We start from the raw sequence: 25,093 nt of genomic DNA, 5'->3' as shown, positions 1-25,093 counted from the left end.
AATATTGTCTAAATGTACTTAGGGAAAACAAAACACATACATATATCCTTTATAGGGATAAAAAAAAAAAAAAACAGAATTGTTTTCTGTTTTGTCACACATGTAACATTACTGTCTATGTAGGTAAATAAATCCTCAATCTACCAATGCTTATCTCCTTTCAATTTTTTTTAAATAAAAAGACAAGCCTGAGGCACACTTTGCTCAGCCCCTGGTTATATCAATAGCTAGAAAAACGCATGTAGAGCCAAATTCTTCTAACCAAATTTCGCTCTATTTTCATATGCAAACCAGATTGCATGCCTCTGTTGAAGGATTTTATTTTCTCTTTCTCACCACAATTTCCTGTAGGCCTTAACCTACGGGTGCATAAAAAAATGAGGACAAATCAACTGCCACTATCAAAGTATTCCTGATCATGGGCATAGAGTAGGGTTCAGAATATTAAGTTAATTAAAAACTACAGAAAAGCACAGCAACACTTTAATATAATTAACTTTTGTACATGTGTACATTTGTACTGTTGGAAAATTACGTGATCGGTGTTGGAGTTCGAGTTAAGAGGCATACAAGTTCAAATGTAATCAAGTAGAAAAGTTTACTGAGGCACAACAAAGTACAACGATACAGCTGTATGGTCAGAGAAGATGAGTTCTGATGAGCGAGCGGTTAGGCGGCCCTCTTATACTGTTGAGCGAGTGACATATCGAAAGTGGTTTCCAACTTGCTTCGGAGGCAGTTTCCATCCTTGCCCCTGGTCTGACCCCGTGACGTTCAGACAGTTGTTGACAAAAATTGTCTGCTCGACAGTCTTTGATTAGCTAAACTTCAAAGGTCTCAACTGCATCTACACTTCCTGTGCACCTGTTGTTCTAGGGATCCCCCCACCTCTGTATATTTCCTATGTACAACTGATACTGGCAACTCTTTTAATATTTTCTATGCAGACTAAAAACTGACTACTCTTAATATTCTTACAGTACATATCTCTGTCTCAGGCAGGCAATATTAAATTATGTGGAAGAAAATTCATCACAACCCTATTGTCTGTGCATGTGTGTATGTTGTAGCGAAACAACCTCTTCAAATCTTAGAGTTGATACTTCAATAAGTCAGAAGACGAAATTGCGATGAACTGAAGTGTATTTACTCTTGCAGTCTTTTATTCAATTCAGTCAAAAAACGAGGGCACTTACTTTTGAAATGTTTTTTTTTTTTTCGTCACTATGCTTTCCCAATCAAAAACCCCAAATGTATCCAAGTTGAACCATTCAGAATATTCTCTCAAACCTTTAAATTTTATCCAAACTCGGCCAATCAGAATATTCTGCTAACTAATTGCCCAAAAAACCTTCAAGATGCTGAGCAGCTGTCTTCTTATCAGTAGTGTCACCCTTCCCGGTTATGATGTCTGAGCTCTTTCCTGGGAAACTTCTACCGGCTCTTTGAAGAATTCCACATCCCCTTATGTATAAATCTTTTTAATTAATATTTGGCTGTCTCTGCAAACCTGCACATGTGGTCTTGTTTTTAGAAAACAGGCCTCTCTGACTGACCTGACCTTCCTCTCTGCACGTAGGCCTCTCTGCCTGGCCTTACATAACGCTTGTAGTTAAAACTACTTGTAGTGCTCCATGTTCACCACATCACTGTATTACAACCATGATATTTTTCAACATGTATAGTCCTCAATGTAGATATGGACAGTGCGTTATACAAAAATAATGTGGGCATAGAACTAATATCAGGATAGGTATTGAATTTCTAATGAAAAGAACAGTACAGTTTTTTAGGAATCCTTTGGGTAATTCAACTTAAGACTGATGAAGGAGGGTGCCTGCAGATTTGTTGTTGCTGTTATCCTGCTGCTCAGGTTCTATGGGCAGTCATGTTGTTGTGTTCAGCTCTTGCGGGCTACAGACAGCGAGGTTGTACTATGAAGGAGGGCCTTTTTCGGATCCTGGGGTAGGCCTATAACATGTGTTGCCGATGTCTCCGTCCAGTATGATGTACTAGGTGAGGTTGTGGGTCATGTTGCATGTTGTAATATCATTAATGATGTGTTAAATTGGAAATCGCAAATGTTGGCGCTCATAGATTGTTAAAATGGATCAATGATACATATATACTGTATATATATATACATATATATTCAATAATATAAATACATAAGATGAATTAAAGAATTAAAGTCTGATACTGAGATTTGTCCCTTAAAGCAGTTTAGTAAAGACTAAAGAAAAGACAAAAAAGAAAGGTACCACTGCTTCCTTCTCGTCCTCTGACAGGACACGGTGGTGAAAAACAAAACACTTGCAGGAACTTTGTTGAAGTCATTTTAATTCAGTGTCTTAAAAGATCATATAAAAGAAATGTAAAAAAAAAAAAAAAAAGCCTTTCACAAGCAAGATATACGCCAAATAGTGCAAATAGACTTCTTCTCCAGACAGAACCAATAAGGTCACCCATTTGGGATTCAATGTATTGCAAACATTTCACAAAGCAATCAAAAACAGAGTAGCTGCTAAGAGCAGATAGCTATCCAATCATATTGCCAACAGTAACAGTCAAATCAGTACAAAACAGTACTATAGAAATCCCCATCCAAGAGATTGTGAAAATTACTGGTTGTGACTTAATGTGCCAGCCAGAGTTTTCAAAATAGTCATGACCAAGCCACACGGTCAACATTTAAAGTGACCTACAACCAACCATAGCTGAACTAATAACTAATGTTGTAGCAAAAAAATTGCATTGCCTCCGAAATCCTCTGCATTGTCTGAAACCACACCAGGCACTATTTGTATTCCAAAAGCTGGCTGTACTTGGGCGGCTTGGATGATATGCTGAAAATCATGGACGGCTTGGTCACAGTTCCTAGCTTGTTCTTCTGAGCCAGCAGGCAGCAGGTCATCACAATTGCCAGGAACTACACACACAAAAGGAGACACATCAGCAAGCCCAAGCGCAAACTGCTTCAAGGCATTATCGAAAGACACATATCATGGAGAATGACCAGGAGACAAGCCATTTCTATTCAGTCTAAAACTAAATTATCAATCTGAGACTTAACCAGTGCAAACAATGCACAAGTAGTTGATTCTGATAAATGACTGTCAGTACTTACTGCCAAGGTGGTCAATCCAAAGAACACTCCAAGAATCCAATCAAGGGCTTTGCTCACAATTATCTCACCACAGGGCTAAATAAGCGTAAGAGGAGTAAGACGTCAAGTTAGAACTTAGAAGTCAAGTTTAAAAAGATCATTAATTCACTTTGTTGATGTAGTACTAATGCGGATGCATTAGGTTGCATCAGCAACAGGATCTGTTGCAACATCCTGTTCCTGCTTTTGATACTTCTGACCCACTTCATCTTTTGCATCTAAAACATTGTGAAACGAAAGCAGGGCACCACAAGGTTTGTTGGCTGACTTGTTAAAGTAACTCTTATTGAGGAAGTGGGGTAAAGGGTACAACATAAGGATAATTAAGCAATAAGCCCCAATATGGTTTCATAAATAAAGACAATTCAATTTAAGAAACAATAGTTTAATGATAAACCGTCATTCTTCCGCCACTAAAAATTATAGTTCCTAAATAAATCGTTGCCACGCAACCCTTGAAACAACGCAACGGCCAGATGGAACACTGGGTATGAAATGCGCTATATGAATGCCTTGCCATTCGCTGCGCAGTAATATGGAATGTAATCAGGTCAAATTGTAAGGTAATGCTGGATTTTACAACGGCTTTTAGCCAATCACAATCAAGGATTTGAACAATCAGGTTTAGAACCAAAGTTTTGTAATAACTTTGCTCTGGACAGGCGTATACTGTCCATGCATCTATGTAATTGGATGACTTTTGATTGTTACAGCAACTTTGCATACTTTTGTGAGAGACATGAAGTCCATAACTTCAAAGATAGACACTCTAGCTGTTACAGTGGGGCAACTACACAAAGCCCTAAAGCAAAAACACGCAACCAAGAATATTTGTTTCAAATTCATAAGTATGCCTTACCATCTTATGCACCATCCTGGTCCTCCTTCTGATGGGATTGATGAGATAATAGTCCTAAGGGGGGAAAGGCATTACATGTGACTCACTAATAGAAGGGGGGGGGGGGGGGGGGGGGAGGTTGAATACACCTCGCTTTCAGTACAGAGGAACCTACAGTGGTCATCTTGTGCATACAAAACATGAAAAGCCCTCTCAAGAACCAGTGTTTTGGTTAGTCCTTTCTGGGATGACTGACTTCGTGGAAGAAGACCTGCTCCCTATGGCGATATGAAGGACTCATTCTAAGCTAACAAAAACCCGACTCATAGTTACAGGTGAATACACAGTAATGATATAATTAAGCAATAAGCCCCAAGAGGCCGTGGTTTGCGCTGATTTTAGAACAGGTAAGGGGAGTTGTTAGGCACGACGCGAAGCGGAGTGCCATTAAACCCCCTTATCTGTTCTAAAATCAGCGCAAACCACAGACTATATAAACAATGTTTGTCATTAGATCCCCCTAGATCTTACACACTGTACCTTTATGAGTCATGGTGCTGAGGGATTGTGTGGTGTTCTTTCAGTTACCAATGATGGCTCACCTGATAGGTATTGTCCGGCAGGGGCAGGCATGCGCCCTGCATAATCTCCTCTGTGGTGCAGTCACATGACTCTGGCACATTGTTATTCCAGTCCCTGTACCCATTGGCAAGACCACAGCAGAGCAGCTGTAGAGAGAGAGAAAGAGAGAGAGAGAGAGAAAGAGAGAGAGAGAGAAGGTCACTGCTAAGCCTACCTGCAAGTTTTCTCGTTAAAAGAACTGTAATAGAACACTCCTTCAAGCAAAACAAAAGTGTGCTTTTTTTTCACCTCTAACTCACAATGTAACAAAGGATTTAAAGAACAATGTGACTACTTAACAACCAAGGACATAAAAAAGAACACTCATAATATACAATTCATACAATTGTATCTCCTTCAGTACTCTGTTTCATTCTGCCAAATATGCACTAATTGGTGGATATTCTCCTTGCAGATGTAGAAACAGTTCGGACATGTTCAAAACACATTTTATCTATGCTGTCTCTGTAGAGTATTGTGTGAGTCAGCCTTGAGAAAGAGAATCTTGAATCTTGTTTTGGGTAACTTTGGGAATGTAAATATAACAAGTTTATAAGGTCAGATATGATGAGGTCATCTTCGTGCAGTGAGTTAAATGACCGTTACAGTCTACACGTTGCTCATCTCATAATAAAGGTCTGTTGAATACTTTCCTATGAGCCCTGAAGAGAGCCAAATTAATATCGAGCGGTATGTTCTACCAAGAAAATTAACATATTTGAGACAGGTCTCAAAAGCCAAAATACCAAGACAACAAATAGTTTTAGATAGTGGACCATTTTAACAGCTTGTTCCTGTAGATACACTCTAAACTGTAGGCTACAGTCCATGGTTTGAGTGAAGTGATGTTTCCATTTGTGCGGCTGTTTACCTCAGCTGGAGATGATTAGACATGATGTATTGCTTACCTGACTCTGGAATTCACCCATAATTCTCTGGAAGTCACCAGGGGTTTTATCCAAAGGCCCAACGACTTCCATCTCCTCCTGCAACAGGCCAACCTTGAGACACAAAAAGGAATGCAAATACTGTTAACCCACTTTGAATAATTAAGTAAACCATTAAATAAACCATTAACATGAAACGATAATACAATAATTCCAGATAAACCTAACGTGGAAGTTCACAGGCCCTGTGTCTTGTTGAGATCCCTTGAAATCAGACTTACCTGTGGATGCAGAAGGGCTATAGGCACCGCAAAGCGCAACAGGGTAAAGCAGCTCAAACACATCAGAACAAGGAACTGCAAACAACGAGAGACACGAAAGGTTATCAAACGTAGGAGACGTAACTTCAAAGGTATGACGTTGTTTTCAAAATGACACTCACCACAACCAGCATCCATTTCACATTTTTAAGAGCACCGTAAGCTCCCAGAAATGAAATGAGGAATGTGACAGACCCGACCATATACAGCCCGATGACTCCATTGTCAAACTAAATAGAATGCAAGCATTTAGGTGATTCAGCTGGTACACGTTTGATCTGATCATGTGACGAGCTGAAATAACAAACTTTGTTGGTCGAACTTCAAAACAAATTAACCCTTAAATATCCTACCTCGTTGGCGTTCAAGCGGACGTGAACAAATACCGCCAGAACGAACACGACAACACCCGCAATCTAAAATAAAAAGTGATACATTCAACAATTCGTGGGTGACATCGTAGCCCCATAATACAAGTCACGGAGTCCTCACAGTCGATGTTTGCACTTTCAAGCGAAAGTCTTTTTTTCTCTCATGTAGGTAAAGAAATATTTCAAATTCTTTCAATTAGGCTACTTTCTAATAAGCAGGGTAACTTACCGCAAAAAGCAGGTTGAAAAAAATAAACAGGTTTCTGAGGAGGAGACAGTTCGCTTTCGCCATTTCGGGGCTTTCTAAAGACACCGCTGTGCCTCACTTGCATTCAGAACTCGATCGAAGACTGCCTGTAAACTTCAGACAAAGGGGGAAGTGAAGTGTGTATGTCGTGTGGTGATCTCCAGTCAGCGTCAAGGACGGGTTGGGCTTCTATCCTATCAGCTCTTCTGTGAATGCACGCGCATTCTTCTATTGTGGGGGAGAACTCGCACAAACCGTTTGCTTGCCAGTAGACAAATTCAATTAACATATCAACGATAAACGAATCAACTAATTAGACACAGAGACAACAGATACATATGGATAAACCATTTTTTGCATTAAAGTCTGCCTGAGAGTGTGGGATATTGAATGTTTAGATGAACATGGATTACCTCATCAGTATGAAAGTCTCAAGGCAGACCAGACAGGAAGCAGTAACTTAGCTATTAACATGATTTACTTATGTTAAAGTCAGCACTAAAGACACGACACAGACACATTTCAAGAAACCCCCGGTGAGGAGGAGGTATCAGGGGGTCCACACCCACACAAGGGAACCCAGTGGAATTAGAGAAGAGGGAATGGTTAAAGGCACCCAGTGCAACTTTGAATGTTTACATAAAGTTGCACTGGGTGCCTTTAATGCTGAATGCAGCCAAAACAGAACAGACCACATGAAGATATGGGCTTTTGAAAAGGCTTGCAGGACATTCACACAATGAGATGAGCCTCTCCTTATTGAAGCTTATTGATAACAATGAAACTTCAGATTTCTACATCCAGTCTCCGGTATTCTGACTGCAAAAAGGTGAGAGGCTGTCTGGAAATGATATTATTCTATTTAACTTCTATCTCACAGAAGACCAAAGCACACAGCAGCAAAGGATTTCTTGTTTCAGTGGAAAGGCACTGTTGGGAGATGGAACCATATCAATAAACAAGGACATTGAATACAGCTGGACTTCTAAAACTTAAAGGGAGTAGGTTTCAACCCAGATAAGAGAAATTGGGAGTTTCACACCTGGGCCCTAGTGGTGAGAGTGCCAAATCATATCCGCCTTATCTCTCATTCATGGACTGTCTCACTGCAGAAACTCACACACACTCTAACATCAACTTGTATGCACACTGGGAGTTGTGTGAACAACATGAAGCATTCAAATATTAATGTTCCATTGTATAGTTACAATGATATTTAAAAATATTATACATACATATACATATATATTTATATTTAATTATATGTTTGTACCCGGCCATATGTGGATTCTGTGTCTCCTGCAAGGCCAACGTGTGACTATTATTCTTTTTATGCTCTTGGTATGCTGTATTCTCAAGGCCAAAATGTGACCGTTATTCTTTGCATTCTCTGTCATCAGATATCCCTTACATATAATCAGGAAGGCATTGATAAGCGTAGCATGTTGTCTCTTCTGTCTCAGAGTGGCCGCATATCACATCCATGTAATGTTGGGTCCGTTGATTAACCCCCTCTCCTGTCAACCTGGTGGGATGCTTGGACTCAGACTTTTCCTTATCTAATTACTGGTGGTTTTCATGTGATGCTAGCCTCTTTCCATCTCTGCACAGTCAAATAAATCAAACCTTGTTTCCTGATTGATCACCGTTGCCTCACTGTGTCAGTCTGTGACCTTTGAAAGGATACGATGCCTTTGAATCAGCCTAGTTTTCTCTGGCCCACTGTTACACCCCAACTCTAGTAGCTCTATGGGGCGAACGAACACTCCACCAGTGACCCAAAACATCTACTAAAAACACCTTTTTAAAAGTACCAAATCCATTGGATTTATAAATGTAAAACAAATACAACAACTACAAGACAAATCATAGCTGTAAAACGAAATCCTAAGCTGTGTAAGATACATTTGAAGTATCAAATGCATCAAATGAAATCAGACAGAAACAGCAAGTTAAAATCCACATCGGAAATGTAAAAGCCAGATGAGACGGCAAGTTAAAACTGGGACAGAAGGCTGTCTGAAAGGGCAGTGGAAACTAAGTTTAGAGAAAAACTATTCGCCAGTCTGTGGCGCAGATAAGGGAAAGCTTTTAGACGATGAGATGTGTCAGCAGATAAAAAACAGAAGTTCTGTAAATGGGAAATTCCACAAAAATCATGTGATATTACTATGTACAGGGTGGACAAGAGGGTATGTCACCGTCCCATGGGCGGCTTGTGGGCCCAGAGTGACATCACTGGGCTGGGCTTTAAACATTGTCTGTATCTGATCAGAATGCACCTTCTCCAGCTACGGTGTAGTGCTGATGTAATATTCTTGACTGCATTGCATTGATGGGTGTATTTGCTATCATTATTTGCCAGTAAAAACTTATCTTGTAACAACAAAATGCTTCGTCCAGTGACTCCTCTCTAAACCAGCACACAAAAAGAAAATACCTAACAACTGGGAGGCAGCAAGACCAACAGTCCCCCAAGCTAGAAGCCTCTCTCCTGCAGCAGGAAACTGGAGTCTTTATCTGCAGGCCAGGTGCATCTCAGTTAGACAGGAAGGCTGCCATAAAGCAGAAGGCCCTTTTCTGATAAATCAAATGGTAGACATGCCATTCATTTCCTTAAAAAACACAGGATAGACTCATTGCGGTCTTTCGGACGGCGCTTCTGAAAGGTCTAGGAATCGTGGAGACTCCTAGACACTTCTGCAAATATCACAAGACAGGTCGTTTTCCAGACACCATACATAAAATCACTGAGACGCCTGACAGCACGGGGAACTGCAATATGTAAAATAGGAGATGTGATCAAGTCTGATGAAGGGGTACAAGGACAGGGGTAGGCAAAGAATAGGGAAGTATGAAAGGGCTTTAGAAATATATAAATGGGCACAGTGTAAGAAAATGTCCGATCGGTGTTGGAGTTTGAGTTAAGAGGCGTACAAGTTCAAATGTAATCAAGTAGAAAAGTTTACTGAGGCACAACAAAGTACAACGATACAGCTGTATGGTCGGAGAAGATGAGTTCTGACGAGAGAGCGGTTAGGAGGCCCTCTTTATACTGTTGTGAGTGACATATCGAAAGTGGTTTCCCACTTGCTCCGGATTGGTCCTCCTTTGGTTGCTAAGGCCGTCTCCATCCTTGCCACCTGGTCTGCCCATGTGACGTGTCGAAGTGTCTAACGTTAAGACAGTTGTTGACAAGAATTGTCTGCTAGACAGTTTTTAATTAGCTATTTGACAGTTTTTGGTTTGGAAACTTCAAAGCCTCTAAAACTGCCTCTACACTTCCTTTGCTCCTGTTGTTCTAAGGGTCCACCGCCTCTGCACTTTCCTATGTACAACTAATACTGGCTACTCTTTGATATTTTCTATGCACACTAAAAACTGTCTACTCTTGAATATTCTTACAACAGGCACTTGGTCACCTTTACCCTTTCCTTCTTGATCGCTCTTGCTGTTTGCTTAGAGTCTTTTGAGATGCTTCATGGACCATCTTAGATCCTAGTGTATTTTCTGTGAAGATCTTAGTGTACTTTTTTGGTGACCGTCCATCCGTACCCGGCACTCCAGCTCAGAATATGGAGGCCCAGACTTCCTGTAAGGTTAACAGGTTACCATAAGTATACCACACCATATGTTCCTCGCTGAGAAACATCTCCAGTTGCTGATAAGATGGTCTGCTTAGGCCCCTCTCTATACTCATACCAAGCGTTCCTCGGAGGCGCCCACTCTATCAGGTCCCTGGGCCCAAGGGCAAGGGCACAGGTGCGACCATGAGACTGTTTACGTGTTCATATGTGTGTGTGTGATTCTTTGTTGTACATGTCATGCATTCTGTTTGAGTTGCGTATTCATCCATCAACACGGCTGCGTGCGCCCGGCGACTCTTAGGCTCTGCTCCACACTTAGAACTTAGGTTTAGTTGATGTGCTTAGAGATCTGTACCTATTGCAATAAACCTTATCTGGCTCTGATCCGAACTGCTTCAAGTTGTATGAAAATTATTTCCAGTGTTGGTCAGGAATAAAGCAGAGACTCACACGGTCGAGTAAAAGGTAAAAGTAAAAAAGTTTACTGAGATATCAAGTACAACGATACAAGAGTAAAGTCGGAGAAGGCGCGTTCTGATGAGAGAGCGGTTATGCGGCCCTCTTATACTGTTGTGCGAGTGACATATCGAAAGTGATTTTCCAACTTGCTTCTGTTTGATCCTCTTTTGGTTGCTAGGCCGTCTCCATCCTTGCCCTCTGTCTGACCCAGTGACGTGTCTAACGTTCAGACAGTTGTTGGCAAAAATTGTCTGTTAGACAGTCTTTGATTAGCTATTTGACAGTTTTTGATCTGGAGACTTCAAAGGTCTCAACTGCCTCTACACTTCCTGTGCTCCTGTTGTTCTAGGGGTCCCCCCGCCTCTGTGACTTTTCCTATGTACAACTGATACTGGTTACTCTTTTAATATTTTCTATGCAGACTAAAAACTGACTACTCTTAATATTCTTACACTGCCTTGATTGAGACTCCAACCTACAACTACACAGCCTCTTGTAATTAAGTCTAGTAGCCTAAATATAGAGAAGAATCATACAACCAGCTCATCAGTACGTGATTTGCTCTGAATTAAACCATTCAGTATATTCATACCTGTTTGCCTTGAGAAGTTTCTTAAGAATTCTGAAGAATCTCTTATAATTTTCCACGACAAGAGCTACAAAAAAGGGAAGGTAAGTGATAAACAAAGAACACAATACACCCACAGGATTATTAAAATCACCCTTATAATCGCTGATAATTGTATAAATCAATGGTTGTAACGTGTGTAAGATAAAATCAAAATGTATCGATATAGCATGAGAAAAATGGCGAGTGAGGTTCACATGGGAAAAATATTAAGACCAAGAATACAGCAGGCCATAACTCTGAATGTCAGTGTGAGAAAGGGGGGCATCCATAGACAGACAGGAAGAAACACTTGACATTTCAATGTGCAGACCAGCAGTTAAAAATACAGAAGTAGAAAAGTACCACAACATCTTGTGTTTCTTACTGTGTACAGAGGGGACCAGATTATGACATGAAACCATCGCATGATTATGGGAGGGGGGCCCTGTGAGGCCCAGAGTGATATCACAGAAATAGAATTTTTAAAGCTTTAAAAACATTTCTTGTGTTGGGCAGAAGGCCTTCTCCGACTATTGATGTTAATGTTTCATGCGTGACTGCATTGCATTGATGGTTGTATTGTGTCATCATTCACTAAGTAAACTCATCTTGCTACAAGAAAGCTTCATCCGGTGACTCTTCTCTAAACCAGCACGCAGGTATAAGAAAAACCTAACACGTGTCAAATAAACAAAGAAGAGGCCTAAAAAAAATTATCTCAGTAAATGTGACAACCGAAACCCTAAATCTGATGGAGAATAGAGCAGATATAGAAAATAGCATGACCAACCAATCAATCCAAAAAGCGTTTGAGCATACCAAGATATTTGCTCTTAAAACCAGTGCATCAATGATTTGTCTATCGTGTTTAAATTGAGAAGACAATGAAATATTTTTTGGTCAAATCCAACAAGAAACTGTGTGCTGCAGTGTGAAGGTCTCAGGGAGGTCACCCACTGTCCGGTTCAATAGACAAGTTTGCATTCAACCTCTTATCTCAATACAAAGATTGAGCTTCCAGTCACTGCTTTTCGTGGCAAAAACATCTGCATACATTAGACAAGACTAGAGCATCTGAGAAACTTCATTCAGACTTGCCTACTTTCTACTGCATTTTTCTTTTTTGTTCATCAAATATTTTTATTGAAATCATTTTTTTTGTAATGAAAGTTCAAACGTGGCACCCTCTGACAACTATGATCTTCTGGAGCAATGTAGAAATGCTCTGCAGACATAGTTGAAAGAGATCATGCAGTTCCACAAATCACCAGCAGGTGGTTCCAGTACCACAAAAGACAAGGAATTAGTTTACAGTCTTTGCAGTTACTGTATGTTGCCAATAGAGGGGGTAACGTGTTATTTGGAGATACAGCTTTAGACACACTAAGAACAGTCAGGTATTGTCTTTTAGCTTTAAATCACAACTAAATTCGTTGTCAGCTAATCATCAAATCCACTTAATGTTTTTTTTCGTAGACTTTCACAAAAATAGGTCTAAAACGAATGAACAGGTATAGATTATATAACAGATAGAAAATAATAAAATCATACAGAATGAATCATTTAACAATTGAGCATACAATCTGTGTCAATCTGTCCAATAGCCAATTCAAATGCTGTTACTGCTGCTTTGTTTGAAGCTAGTTTTTGACTAATACCAAAGCATAATGATTACGTTTGTCAGTATCTATTTATGGGAAACTTAAGCATTTATACACTGTACAGCCTACAAAACATCTTCTGATGTAATTTCCTGAATGTATCATATTCATTATCATGTTGGTGAGAGTTTCAGTATCAAATGTACTAATGGACTATGTGACAGGGAACAGGCCATCATAAGAGCAAACTCACCGCAATCTCAGTGACTTCATGATAATCACTGGAGCCCAAAAAATAGCCTTATATTTAGGTATGCCTGTATTGTCCATGAAATGACCACTTGAAAGAATATAAATGAGCAAAATGAGTAACCTTCTTGAGTAACCCTTACTTTCTTTCATGCCCAGTTACTCTGCTTATCTTAATGCTTAAAAAAGAGAGAGAATTCTGATTAAGTTCTGGTTTGAAGGAACATGCTGATACCTGGGTGGGGAGTGAAAAGTGAGAGAGTTGGAAGGGACAGCAGAGATATCTAAAGTAGCAAGGGTGTGATTGACTATTCAACAACGTTTAATTACACATGCATCCTGTAGCCAAGACGAAAAGCTGGCAAATAATGCAATCAACTAGCAAACAGATGATGATGATAGATTCAGCAGTGTAGGTCAGTGAAACACTCTTTATTGACTGAATGAGCAAGCAAGCACATACCAGGTTACTTTCAAGACTGATATTTCTGTATCTCCCCCTGCAGCAGTACTAAAAATAAGCTTTAAGGGACAATGCCTCTGCAAAGGGCATGAAGCTTTTTTGATGAATGGAACAGTGCAAGCCACCGCTGGTAGTGGCGTTGGTGTCTACGGCACCCACATTCTCACTGATACAGTGTGGAGGAGACACTCTGAACAGGGACACAGATAGGGACGGGGGACATGTCCCCCCCAGATTCATAGTGACCCCGATCCGTCCCCACCACTCTCCCTATACGTAAGGCGACAGTCATCAGTTAATAACTCTGCACAGCTGATTAGGCGATGTTAGCGCCCCCCCCCCCCCAGTTAAAAAATCCCATCTGCACCGCTGACTCTAAATAATGCCTCCAGACATCAGCAGCTCTTTGTTTTGCAAGGGATGAGGGAACACTGGATCAGAGCAGTGAAAAGCAATTAAGAGAGTGAGGAAGAGCAAAAAGAGAAGGTGTTATTCAGACAGAAGAGAGAGAGAAAAAAGAGACAGATAGCAAGAGAAAGAGAGAGAAAGAGGGAGGATGGAGAGAGAGAGAGAGAGAGGGTGAGAGCGAGGGAGAGAGAAGATGGAGAAAATGGTCTGTGGCATCAAAGCGTCTGACAGAAGTAGGTCATCCGCTACACCTATTAAAGGGTTCTAACAAAAAGAAATGCCTTCACTCAGTCCTAGCAAATCTTCCTTAGAGTGCTGTAGAAAGGAAAACCCAGCGTGTTTGTGGAGTATAGTTTACAGGCAAGGGATTTGGGTGCTGACAGGAGGGGTAGATTTTCATTTTACAGTATTTGAGGCACGAATTTGGATGATTATTATCCTTTTATGTTTACAGTGATTATCCTTTTATGTCATCCCCCCCCCCTATATCCCTATATAGGGAATAAAACACAGCTGTGATCTTGTCAACCTTTATGTTCATGTTGTTGTTAGAGATATTGCATGGTGGCTAATATGGCAAATGTATTTATTATATAGAACTACTCAGATTTTATTTTCAGTCAGAATCTTTTTCTGCCCATATAAACTAAAGTCAACTGCAACACTGACATGCTCAATCAGAACCAACAAAGACAGAAAAATGGAAAATGCATCAAATATTTGTTTTACAGAATGTTTGGTCTGCAAAAGCTCACAGTCCAGCGTTTCCTCAGACTTCTCAGTCATGCAGTGCATGTATGCCACACCAGCAACTCCCCACACTAGAAAGGCTAAGCATTTTAAAAAGGGTGTTTTTTTTTATCTCTGACTCTAAATACATCAGGCCTGTAGAGCTTCGAGGTTTCTAGATGGAGCTGAATCTATCCCTCACAGTGGAGCTCTGTGTGGTGCTGATTGCCACTCCATAGCTCACACAGATAATTAGCTACCCTGGCTATTTCCAGGCCACATCTATGACTTTTCCTCTCGAATCACTCATCTTATAGAGGCTCCGAATGCTTAGAATAATGCTCTTTCTTAATTAAATGAAAACATATCGCAAAAATACAATAATGGAACAATATCTGGGACAAAGATTAGAGAGTTACAATTCAGAGATTGAAATCCGTCAATGCATATAGTAAACTACAGATAGACAGTAAACTACAGATATGAATTTCGTGTACAGAATTGAAAGGAATCATCATTTTGTGAGCATGGAGCATGAGACCAACTTTAAAAATCTGAAATTGTGTTCAATGTACACATAAACAAACTGCTATTTGCTGAAGAAAATATTATTCCAAAATAGTGCCATATACATGGCAACGTTTGAAAATGTTGCCACGTTACGATTACTAGCCTATAAGACTTCAAGTTGCCAAGAGAGGACTCGAGCAAAGACAGGGTGAGAAGAGTTTGTTTAAACAACCCGGTAGACTGAATCTGCGCGTATTTGTGTACGGTCAAACCCCCTCATTGATTATGCAGAAGGAGCGGCAGACGAGCTGCATCTCCGCTCGAGATGTATCTGTGCGAGTGCTGGTGTAGACGGAACCGGTAGGTTATCAAATCCACAGGCTAGATTACGTTTAATTGCGATAAATAAGTATTGTGGTGTTTTTGTATATACACGAGGCGTAATTCGGCCAAGAACAATAGCACGGAAGCAGTAGGCTACATTCCCCAAGTGTCAGCTAGTCGTCTTGAATGTAACCACGGAGGCGAAGTAACTTCACGGTAACATGCCGAGAAGAAGGGATTTGTTTGTTGCAGCATGCTTATTGCTACACATCGGAATAACAGGTAAGACGTTATTGTAGATATTGTGTTAAATGTGTGAATGCTTTTGGCGGCCGTATATTTGGGCGTATGCTGGTGCTTGACGACCGGCACCCAGCAAAATGATTGCTTGTCAACCATTATGAGGACCATCATGCACAGAATAACAACAGAACTGCCATAAATGTGACAACGGCATAGATAAGGCTACATTATTTTATGGATTCATGGCGTAGACGTTTATAGCACTGCTATCTATAATCAAAAGTCTAGCCTCTCAACACCATCACTCAGGTGAGCTGATACGACTTTTGTCGGTTAAACGGTTATCATCACCATACATGTCATAATGCATCACTTGTATAGAGTAGTTTACGTGCCGTCGGAGTAAAAGGTGAATTTGAAGTTTTCCAGGCATTTTTGGCCGCTTCTCAACAGCTGACTGAATTCCCACCTCTAGCCCAATGAGGAAGCTCCTTCAGCACCAGGGCTAGCAACCGTCCGAAAACAACACTGTCGCTGGGGAGAAAAACGTGCCAAGTGTTTATGGTAAAGGAGGCTCGGGAAACGTACGGGTCGTCGCAGCAAGGTGCCTAGTTGCTGGCGCTATGGGCCTTTAATTCAAATATTATCCTTATACTGAACTGCAGTTTGACATTTGCGTCAGGTATTCTACTCATCCATTAATTGCTCATCATGCGCTGAATCTTATAAACACTACCCAACATAATTAAAAACTCTTAGCCTGCCGTAGTAAACACAACTCATATATCCGAACAATCTATCAGTGACACAAGGACACAGACAGCCAGAGCTCTGTGTTGTTTGGATCTACGGAGATGGTGGTTGGTTTGGTTAAAGTGGCTCAGAGGGTGATCAATAGACTTAGGCGCATGGAAAAGAAAGAAGAGTCTGGGATTCAGAAGACCATGCTGCTGTAGCAGAATCTGCCATGTGTCACAGTCTCGTCAGAATATATGAGGGAGAAAAGGGATAAGGATATGAGGGAGAAAGGGACCCTGGTTTGACAGCTTGCCTTTACAGCATTAAACTGGTAGACTGACAGGCCATAATGCTCGCATCCAGAGAGACATTCTCTCTCTCGCACACACACACATTGTCTGTCTCACACATACACATACACATACACATACACATACACATACACATACACATACACATACACATACACATACACATGCACACACACATACATACACACACACACATGCACACGCACACACTCACACACACATACACACCTTTAAATCAGTGAGCTACGAATACACTACACACATAGGGAGCTTTACAAAGTGGTGTTGAGTGCAAACGCTATACTAGCATGACTGACTGGCATCAGGTGGACAGGTCTGCCACAGCTGCTTGAAATGTGGTGAATATGAAGAAACATTGTGCATTTGTCATTTGTGTGTGTGTGTGTGTGTGTGTGTGTGTGTGTGTTTCTGATGTGTATGTGTGAGGTTGCTATAGGCCAAATCTAATTTGTGATTCGTCTCACCTCTCTCTCCTTTGCCCCCTTTTTTCCATTTCCGCTTTTCCTCTTTTGTCTGTCTCTCTTTATTGAGTTCTTTTGTTTCATCCCCAGTTCTCTGTCACAGTCTTTTCCCTTTCCCCTCAGCCAGTCTGAATGTCATGTTTTCATTGGGGGGGGGGGCATGTTTGAGCGTCTGGCAGGAGTCCAGATCTTCATTGCTGAGAGCCCTGATGGATGGGTGAATGAGCAACTTAATGAAACAGCAGGACCACAGGCGACTTTTTTCCCTCTGGTCCACTGTCTGTTTGCACTCCTTATGTGGGCCTCGCCTAGCCCTGGCTTCAAGGCTTTAAGTGTCCCCTGCATCAAGACGGGATAGTTAGTTTACTTGGCAAGATTTGAATACACTACGAAGAACATCAATACTGAGGATGTTTTGAGAGTTGGTCTGGATTTCCTTGTACTGTCAGAAATACCTTAGAAATCCTAGGCTCTCACCTGGGGCATTCATATTACAGTATTTTACATTGTCACCATTGCTCTCCTATCTACTATGCGTTGAATTACTTTCCAAAATGGAGATAAAAGACTGACAACCAGGTCGACATATTGTTTGTCTATTTTTGACCATGTAACAATGCACAGAGAGAAAACAAACACATACTCTCTGCTCTGTGACATAGCAATGCCAATGTCATCAATGTACAGGGACCTTAGTTTGTTGTGATTATAGCGATGGAGACTCACCATATGTCATTATACTTTATAGATGGCTTCTCTGGGGACCATGGCAACGACCTGATCTACCGCCGCGTGGACCCTGAGGGTCACGAGATGACCTTTGACCTGGGCCAAGGGTCCTGGAGCAGGGGCCAGTCTCATGCCAGGATGGCCAAGCTGAGTCCCGCTGCGCTGATGGACTCCCGTTTCCGCCAGTCACCACGCCGGCATGGCGTCAGTCTCCTGGCGAGGAACGATCACGAGGTCCACGTCGAGAACGCCCCTGTCCATGCTCGACACATCGTTACCGTGGTGAGTGACCCCTGAACCTTGCTCGATTTTTTTTAAACTGCGTGCTGCAGCTTTGTATGATCTTGCTAAGGATGTTCTTTTGGTGATTATAAGACTGCTGACATAGTGATATCCATTGTTGGTGAACTGAGAAAATAACTGAGTTTTAATTATATTCTGTTTTTATGATATTGCACTCTTTTAAGGCTTTGACGTCTAGCCTCAGACTGTTTTAATACCAACATGCCTCTTGGCAAACTAAAGGCTGCTTGCAGATATTGAGACATTGATAAACACTGTCGGAACAGTGTGGTATTGGTTAACACCCATCACAACCCTGCTGTGTGTGAGTGAGTGTGTGTATGTGTGTGTGTGTGTGTGTGTGTGTGTGTGTGTGTGTGTGTGTGTGTGTGTGTATAAGTGAGTATGTGTGTGGTCAGTTCTCTCCCAGATGGCTCTCTTGTCTTTCTCTTCTCATCTCACAGTGCGATTTATGAGAAGTAGCATCTGCCGCAATATCAGACAGGCTCTCCAAGGCTGTGTGTGTTGAGTGTGTGTGTATGTGTGTGTGTGTGTGTGTGTGTGTGTGTGTGTGTGTGTTGAGTGTGTGCATAAGCAGGCATCGACCTTTGTGTCTGAAAGATACGTGCCGCTCTTAAGTGTGTGGCGTTAGAGTGATGCCGTCTCTGCAGTTTAATATTTGAGAGGATATCACTCACACCATCAAAACATCAGAGTTCTGCAGACAGTGAAGCCTCCATATGCTGTCTCCAGGGTGTGGTTCCATGACAACTGCACAGTCATACTGCGTCCCTCTCTTTGTTAAAGCTCATCCACTGGCCAAAATGTCATTCGTCTTTTTCTTTTCATTTATTTTCCTATCGGTGGAAGTCGGAGGAAGCATATTGCACGGGAATGTTGACAAATGCAGCCCTGCTGGGTGGCATGTACGTAACTGGCAGATAAGCAGGTTTGCCCTTGAGTTTAACATTGGGCATCCGGGCGCTGATCCTAGACCAGATCTGGGTTGGAACTGTTCAGCTGTCAGTGTCTATCTGAGCCTGCGCTGTCCCCCGAAGGAGAAGGCAGCTTTGTCACTTACTGGAAAACGTTGTGCCTATCAGACAGAGACAAATGTCTGTCAAATATCTCAAATCCTTTTTACCTATGTGTCTATGGGTCTCTTTCTTTACCTATCTCTGTATGCGTGCATGTGTCTTTAAGTCAAAGACAAAGTCAGTTTTTATTTGGTCACACATGATACACTGCAACACACACGTTAATTTTAGGGTGGGGACACAGGACACACACACACACATGCCGGAGAGGTCGCAGAGAAGTTTGTCCTCTGCATTTTCCCATCCTGGGCTGTCCTTCCTCCAGGGCAGCCAGGAGCAGTGGGCAGCCTTTATGGCGCCCGGGAACCAAGTCAAGTGATCACGTCCGTCTTGGTCAGGGACGGACAGGAGAGTGTTGCATCCACTGTGCATCAGTCTCTCTCCCCATCACACTGTAGTTCACACTGCGTGTTTGTCTGTGTGTGGGAGCAGTGGTTTATGTCTCTCTCTCTCTCTGTGTTTGTGTGTGTGTGTGAGTGTGTGTGTGTGTGTGTGTGTTTGTGTGTGTGTGTGTGTGTGTGTGTGTGTGTGTGTGTGTGTGTGTTTGAGTGTGTGTGTGTGTGTGTGTGTGTGTGTGTGCAGACTGCACCCACTCACCTCCCCTGTTCCCGTCTGCTGGCTTAGACTCCAGACAATTAGGGTAATGCACCTGTTGAAAGGGTTTGGATGGCGCCCCGCGTTGGCATTGAAAGTGTCGAAAAATCAATTCTGCCCTGTTCGGGAGAACCCGTCGCCTCGGAGCACTCATGCCGCGGAACACACTCATCTGCTGATTGGCCTGAGGGAGGAAAAATGGCAGTCTCTTAAGAGCCGTCTACTGGCTGACTACGTCCTAATAGGACCACTGTTTTATTGGCCCCTGCAGAATCCACCCATATACACCCACTCTGAGGATGACCTCTTCTGACCTGAGATCAGGAGGAATCAAAATAAAACTGGTTGGCTAGCGATGAAGAAAAAGAAACCTTAGGAATTTGTTTTTTAGATAGCTACGCATGTAATTTTGATAGAAAAAAAGTCTTCTTAATCTCCCACAAGCTGTTTAAAGTTTGAGCTTGTAAGCATGTTTGTGTCTTTATACTTACGTCTCTTGAATATCCTCACTCTTGTTGTTTTACGTGCACAGCACTAGTGCAGTAAGGAAGGACTTGCACACGGAGAGCAAAAAAGGAATTCAGACTGGAGTCTGGATTTCAGATATTTCTATTTGTTACATTGCAGAGCTGTACAGACAGTGAAAAGAGTGCAAAAGTGAATTGAGTGCAGAAGTGCGGACATTTCAGTCCATGTCAGACTTTCTTCAGTGCAAAAGGAGCAATGCATGATGGGTAACTCTGTATGTGTACACGGACAGCACTACCAATACATCCAGCCCCATTGGATAACCAGTTTATTATTTGCGAGTGAAATTCGTGTATGTATTGTTAGATGTATTGTACGCAAACCTTCCACGACTCAGTAGTTGTTACCGCTGGGAAGTAGGTGAACTGTGTTTACCTTCATGCACCTCTACAGCACCTAGTCAACAGTGACAGTGACAGTGACAGTGACAGTGGTACAGGAGGTGGAGAAGTCATTTGGCAACCAGAAGGTTGCTAGTTCGATTCCCTGTAGAAGCGTACTTGAGCAAGACACTGAACTCCTGATGTGCCATCAGTGTAAATGTAAAATGTGTAAAATGTGTAAAACATCCTTCTAAGTCGTTTGGATAAAAGCGTCTGCTCAATGACTAAATGTAAACGTAAAGAGTCACATGGTTGCTAAGCGCACTTAAATCTGACCACACGGGTCATTTGTCCCGTAGCATCGACCACTGATATTCGAGTGCCCTCATTTTACTGTAGCATCCTCCGCTATCTAATTGCAGAGCGTAGGCAAAGTGTTTACATGCTGCTCCTGGTCCCTATTTGTCTTGTGTGTTTGCCAGTCAACCTCCCACTGGACTTGGCAGAATGGGCAGACAGACAATTCATACAATCCACTAATGCGCAAACATGATATGAGAGTAATGAAAGGCAAAGAATATCCGAGCGAGAGAAATGAATCACCCTCTCTTGTAATGAGTGGAAAAGGCAACGGTTCAAATTAGAGGCGCAGATCTCTGCTGGTCTGGCCGAGTGAAACTGTGTTTAAAAATGCATGACCGCCTAAGAGGGACTAATTGGAGGCATTTTATCAACGTTGGGCTGCCTGCCTCTGGCTTCACCGGGCTCTCCATAGACCGAAGCTGGGTTCATGCTGTGGTTCTTCCCTGCCGTTGGTCATCCAGAGCTTTCCTCATTAGCTGAAAACCACTATTACATTTTTTTTTTAATAAAACTAGACTATTGGGATCCACTGAGGTTCATCTGTAAGAGACTAAACGTGAAGAGTTTTGTCTGCCTGTGTTTTTTTTTAACGCAACGCTTTTACGTAAATTGCATTGATCACCCCGATTGATCAAACGTCCCCTGTGAGATGGACGACACAGTAATAAATCAGCGTTTGCGTGATCGGCTGTCCAGCTGTCACTCCGCTGTTAGTCACAGCTGTAGATATGGGATGATCGATCAATAAAGGAAAACAGTCACAATTTGAAATTGATTTGGAATGACACTGAGACCAAAGGACCCAGACTCACTCCACTCCACATCCCACTCCCACTTACAAAACACTGAAACAAATTCAGAATATTTCAGTACAGCATGAATATTTGCATCCACCACCACGCATTGAGTCTTCGGTCTTGGAAAGCAGACAAAGACTATTTTTGTCTGGCACAAGCTTACCAGATGGAGCGGACGGTGCCAAATGTTGTCTGCTGCCACATCACAGCCAGAACATTGCAATCACAATATGCATTAAACACTTAGCGAGGGTCCTTTGACTGGGCCATATGGGAGATTGGATGGAGTAAAACAGAAGATATCCACCTCGAAATGAATCCTTTTTTCTCCTTTGCTGAAGATGTAATGGGTGAAACTGGGCCCAGGTTTTTCTTCTGCCACTCGGACAAGAGCGAGAATTCTTAGTCTGAGACAATTGACATCCCCTGCTCTCATTTAAAGCAATATATTTACATTTTCACCATGGTACTTTATGACTTACAGTGTCAGTCTATGAAGGATCGGAAATGATTCATTCTTATTGATAGTCAAGTCATAATGATGCTCATTTGTGAATTACACACTTCTAAGTCTTTTTTTAAAAGGTCGGTATTCTCAATGATTTTAGTGTAATCTAAAGTGTATTATAGATCCTGGCCTATATAGTGACTGTTTAAAACCAATGTGCTGTGAATGAAAGCTGTTGCCAAATAAAATGCTTTTTCTACAGCAGAACCACTTTAGATGTCTAGATTCCCTTAAGAGAAGCTTCTTACGCCCAGGTAGCCATTTCCTGGAACGGGCCATTTGTCTCCCTCTTTAAGGCGCAATATCTGGGGCGCACCCAGCAATGGGTGTAGCCCGCTTGTCAGACTACTAATTCCTCGCTCGCTGCAAGGTCAGGGTAAAAGGGTTGATTAAGAGTCTGGACGTGCTCCAAGATCTACTGTTGCTCCATTATAATATCGATGCCATTGACCCAGCCCACTCCACTGGGTTTCCAGGCCTTTTTTCTGCAGAAAGAAATGGGATACACACCAATTCCATGGGGGGATAGCCTCTGCATGGACACAAATAGGAATTGTTGATGAATCTTGTTATTAAAGACGAAAGTCGATATTGTGATGAAGACATTAGGGGTCTATTTCTATCCATCCTTCTATTTGTCAGACACTCCTTTTTCTCTCTATGTCTTTCTCGCTATCTCTCTCTTTTTCCTTTTTTTAAAAGAGAATGTGTACCTCTTCTGCTAATTCCTACTGTATCCCTACCTAACTCTCTCTTACGCTGTACTGTTTGTTTGGAAGGGCAAAGAGATTATTTTGGTTGTGTTATTTGAGGAGGTTATCAATAATGCATCGAATCACTGTGTTTTCTCTCTCTGTCTATCTCTCTCTGACACACAGATGACTGAGTCCCTCCTCCTACACAAGTATACACACAATATAACTTATTTTTCTGTTTATATCCAAACCGGTTTAACACACTAATTTGTGTTACAGTAGTTATAAAATATACTGTTGTTAAAAGCCAATACACAATTGTCTTTGCCTATCTCTTCAATTTCTCTCTTGAATTTGTCTTCACCTCAAGGGTCTTGAGTCCAGATAAAAATAGGACACTTACATACACTGCATACCACTCACTGTCTCTCTGATGCAAGCCTTGTTGACCCTTTCACTTCAGCTTCGAGTCGATTTTAAACAATACAAGTATGTTATTATACTTGATGTCTGGGTACATCATGAAGTAAAACTACTGCCTAATGACAAATCACTGACACACACATGCTTCCATTTCCTTAGTTCACTCACCATTTAACTATAGCTGTCAGATAGTACAGACAGTTCAAGTATTTGATGAATTATTTCTTACAACAGCTTTAAATCTTCCCGTCTGAAACATCTGATGAATGCTTCTTCAGCTATGAGCTACACAACAAAACTCAACCATGAAAGATGTTTTTCTACCGGTCAACCAACAAAGGTTTCTACCTGAGACGAAGCTCTTAGCCTGAGGCCTGGTGTTGGCACTTCATCATTTGTGTGTGTGTGTCTTGTGTGTGTGTGTGTGTGTGTGTGTGTGTGTGTGTGTGTGTGTGTGTGTGTGTGTGTGTGTGTGTGTGTGTCATCATTTGCTGGCAGCTGATAAAGGCAGTGAGTTATTCCCTCTGATACGCGGCTGCCCGGCGGACATTTGATAGCCCCTCGGTGCGTACGCAGACGCTGCGATCGCATCGATTCTTGGATAGGCGCTGTGTGGCAGCGTTTGGCTCGTGTCATGTGAGCCGCATGTCGATTCTGCCAAGTTCAGGCAGAGTGTGAGTGTGCCGTGGAGCGCTTGTTTGGTTTCTTGAGTTCGGTGGACTGTCCTGCCCATCTTCAGAGCCGAGAGGGCACCTTCTGGGGAGTTGTAGATAAGCAATGATCATTTTAGAGCACATACTGTAGGCACATAACCATTGGTCTTATAAAAAGATAATTAGATAACCTTCAGCCTGGTAAGTAATTGTTGACCATATAAAAAAGACAGATGGATAACCCTGGGGTATTGTAAAAGAAGAGATAAAACTGATAACCTCTAGACATGCAGTAAAGTAGTGGGATGCTGTAGTAAAACAGTAGTAAAACAGCTCCTGTGCATCCCCTCGTCCTGCGTCAGGTCTTTGATCTGCGTCAGCTGTTTGATCACTGTCCAAAAGGGTGTGCCCTGGTGCCGGTAGCCCATGGTTGAGAGGTGAGGGGTACCGTAGCCTGCTGGCGTCACAGGCTTGGGATGTTTTCCCTGGCCGAGGTGGTGGTGGTGATGGCGGCGGTGGCTTTGGCATGTGGGCAGGGGATGGCACTCTCATTACCGGTGCAGGAAATGGAGGGGGGATTATCATGCACCAGCAGGCTGAACTGCACAGGTGGAAGAGGGCCATTAGCAGGAAGCATGAATCGCCATCCCCCCCCCCCCCACACACACACACACACATACACACACACACACACACACACACACACACACACACACACCGCCACCACCACACCTCCAATCACTTAGCTTTAAATAAACAACACAAACAGAGAAGAGAAGGTGTCAAGAGAGGGAAGAGGTAAAGGTGCGGAGATAGGTAAGAGCAAAGATAGAGAGAGAAAGTATAGAGGGTCCAGTAAAAGAGAAACAGATACAGTTAATATAGAGATAGAGAGCAAGAGAGAGACAGGGTCCCTGTTTCACCCAAAGTCAAGTCA

The 25,093-nt window shown here is 42.1% G+C and overlaps 1 protein-coding gene across 1 annotated transcript; it reads right to left on the bottom strand.

The window, feature by feature from the left end:
- Positions 1 to 2,364: 2,364 nt before the first annotated feature.
- On the bottom strand, positions 2,365 to 6,544 carry LOC308375402 (tetraspanin-8-like). The gene is made up of 9 exons (XM_080851541.1): positions 6,433 to 6,544; positions 6,186 to 6,248; positions 5,955 to 6,062; positions 5,794 to 5,868; positions 5,534 to 5,626; positions 4,607 to 4,732; positions 4,026 to 4,079; positions 3,128 to 3,202; positions 2,365 to 2,929 (listed from the first exon to the last, which is right to left on the bottom strand). The coding sequence occupies exons 1-9, from the start codon at positions 6,493 to 6,495 to the stop codon at positions 2,798 to 2,800; spliced, it is 789 nt and encodes a 262-aa protein (XP_080707667.1). The 5' UTR covers positions 6,496 to 6,544; the 3' UTR covers positions 2,365 to 2,797.
- Positions 6,545 to 25,093: the final 18,549 nt, after the last annotated feature.

The sequence above is a fragment of the Sprattus sprattus genome (genome assembly GCF_963457725.1).
Source record: "Sprattus sprattus genome assembly, chromosome: 14".
Lineage (NCBI taxonomy): Eukaryota > Metazoa > Chordata > Actinopteri > Clupeiformes > Clupeidae > Sprattus > Sprattus sprattus.
The sequence above is the reverse complement of the archived record's forward strand: the minus strand, read 5'-3'. Positions and strand labels throughout refer to the sequence as shown.

What these genes read in the sequence shown, in the direction of transcription:
- LOC308375402 (XM_080851541.1), bottom strand. Translation starts at nt 6,495, where the DNA reads ATGGCGAAAGCGAACTGTCTCCTCCTCAGAAACCTGTTTATTTTTTTC. An exon ending in TCCGCTTGAACGCCAACGAG is followed by an intron (nt 6,063 to 6,185) that starts GTAGGATATTTA and finishes CATTCTATTTAG; the next exon opens with TTTGACAATGGAGTCATCGG. An exon ending in CCAGGATGGTGCATAAGATG is followed by an intron (nt 3,203 to 4,025) that starts GTAAGGCATACT and finishes ACGCTTATTTAG; the next exon opens with CCCTGTGGTGAGATAATTGT.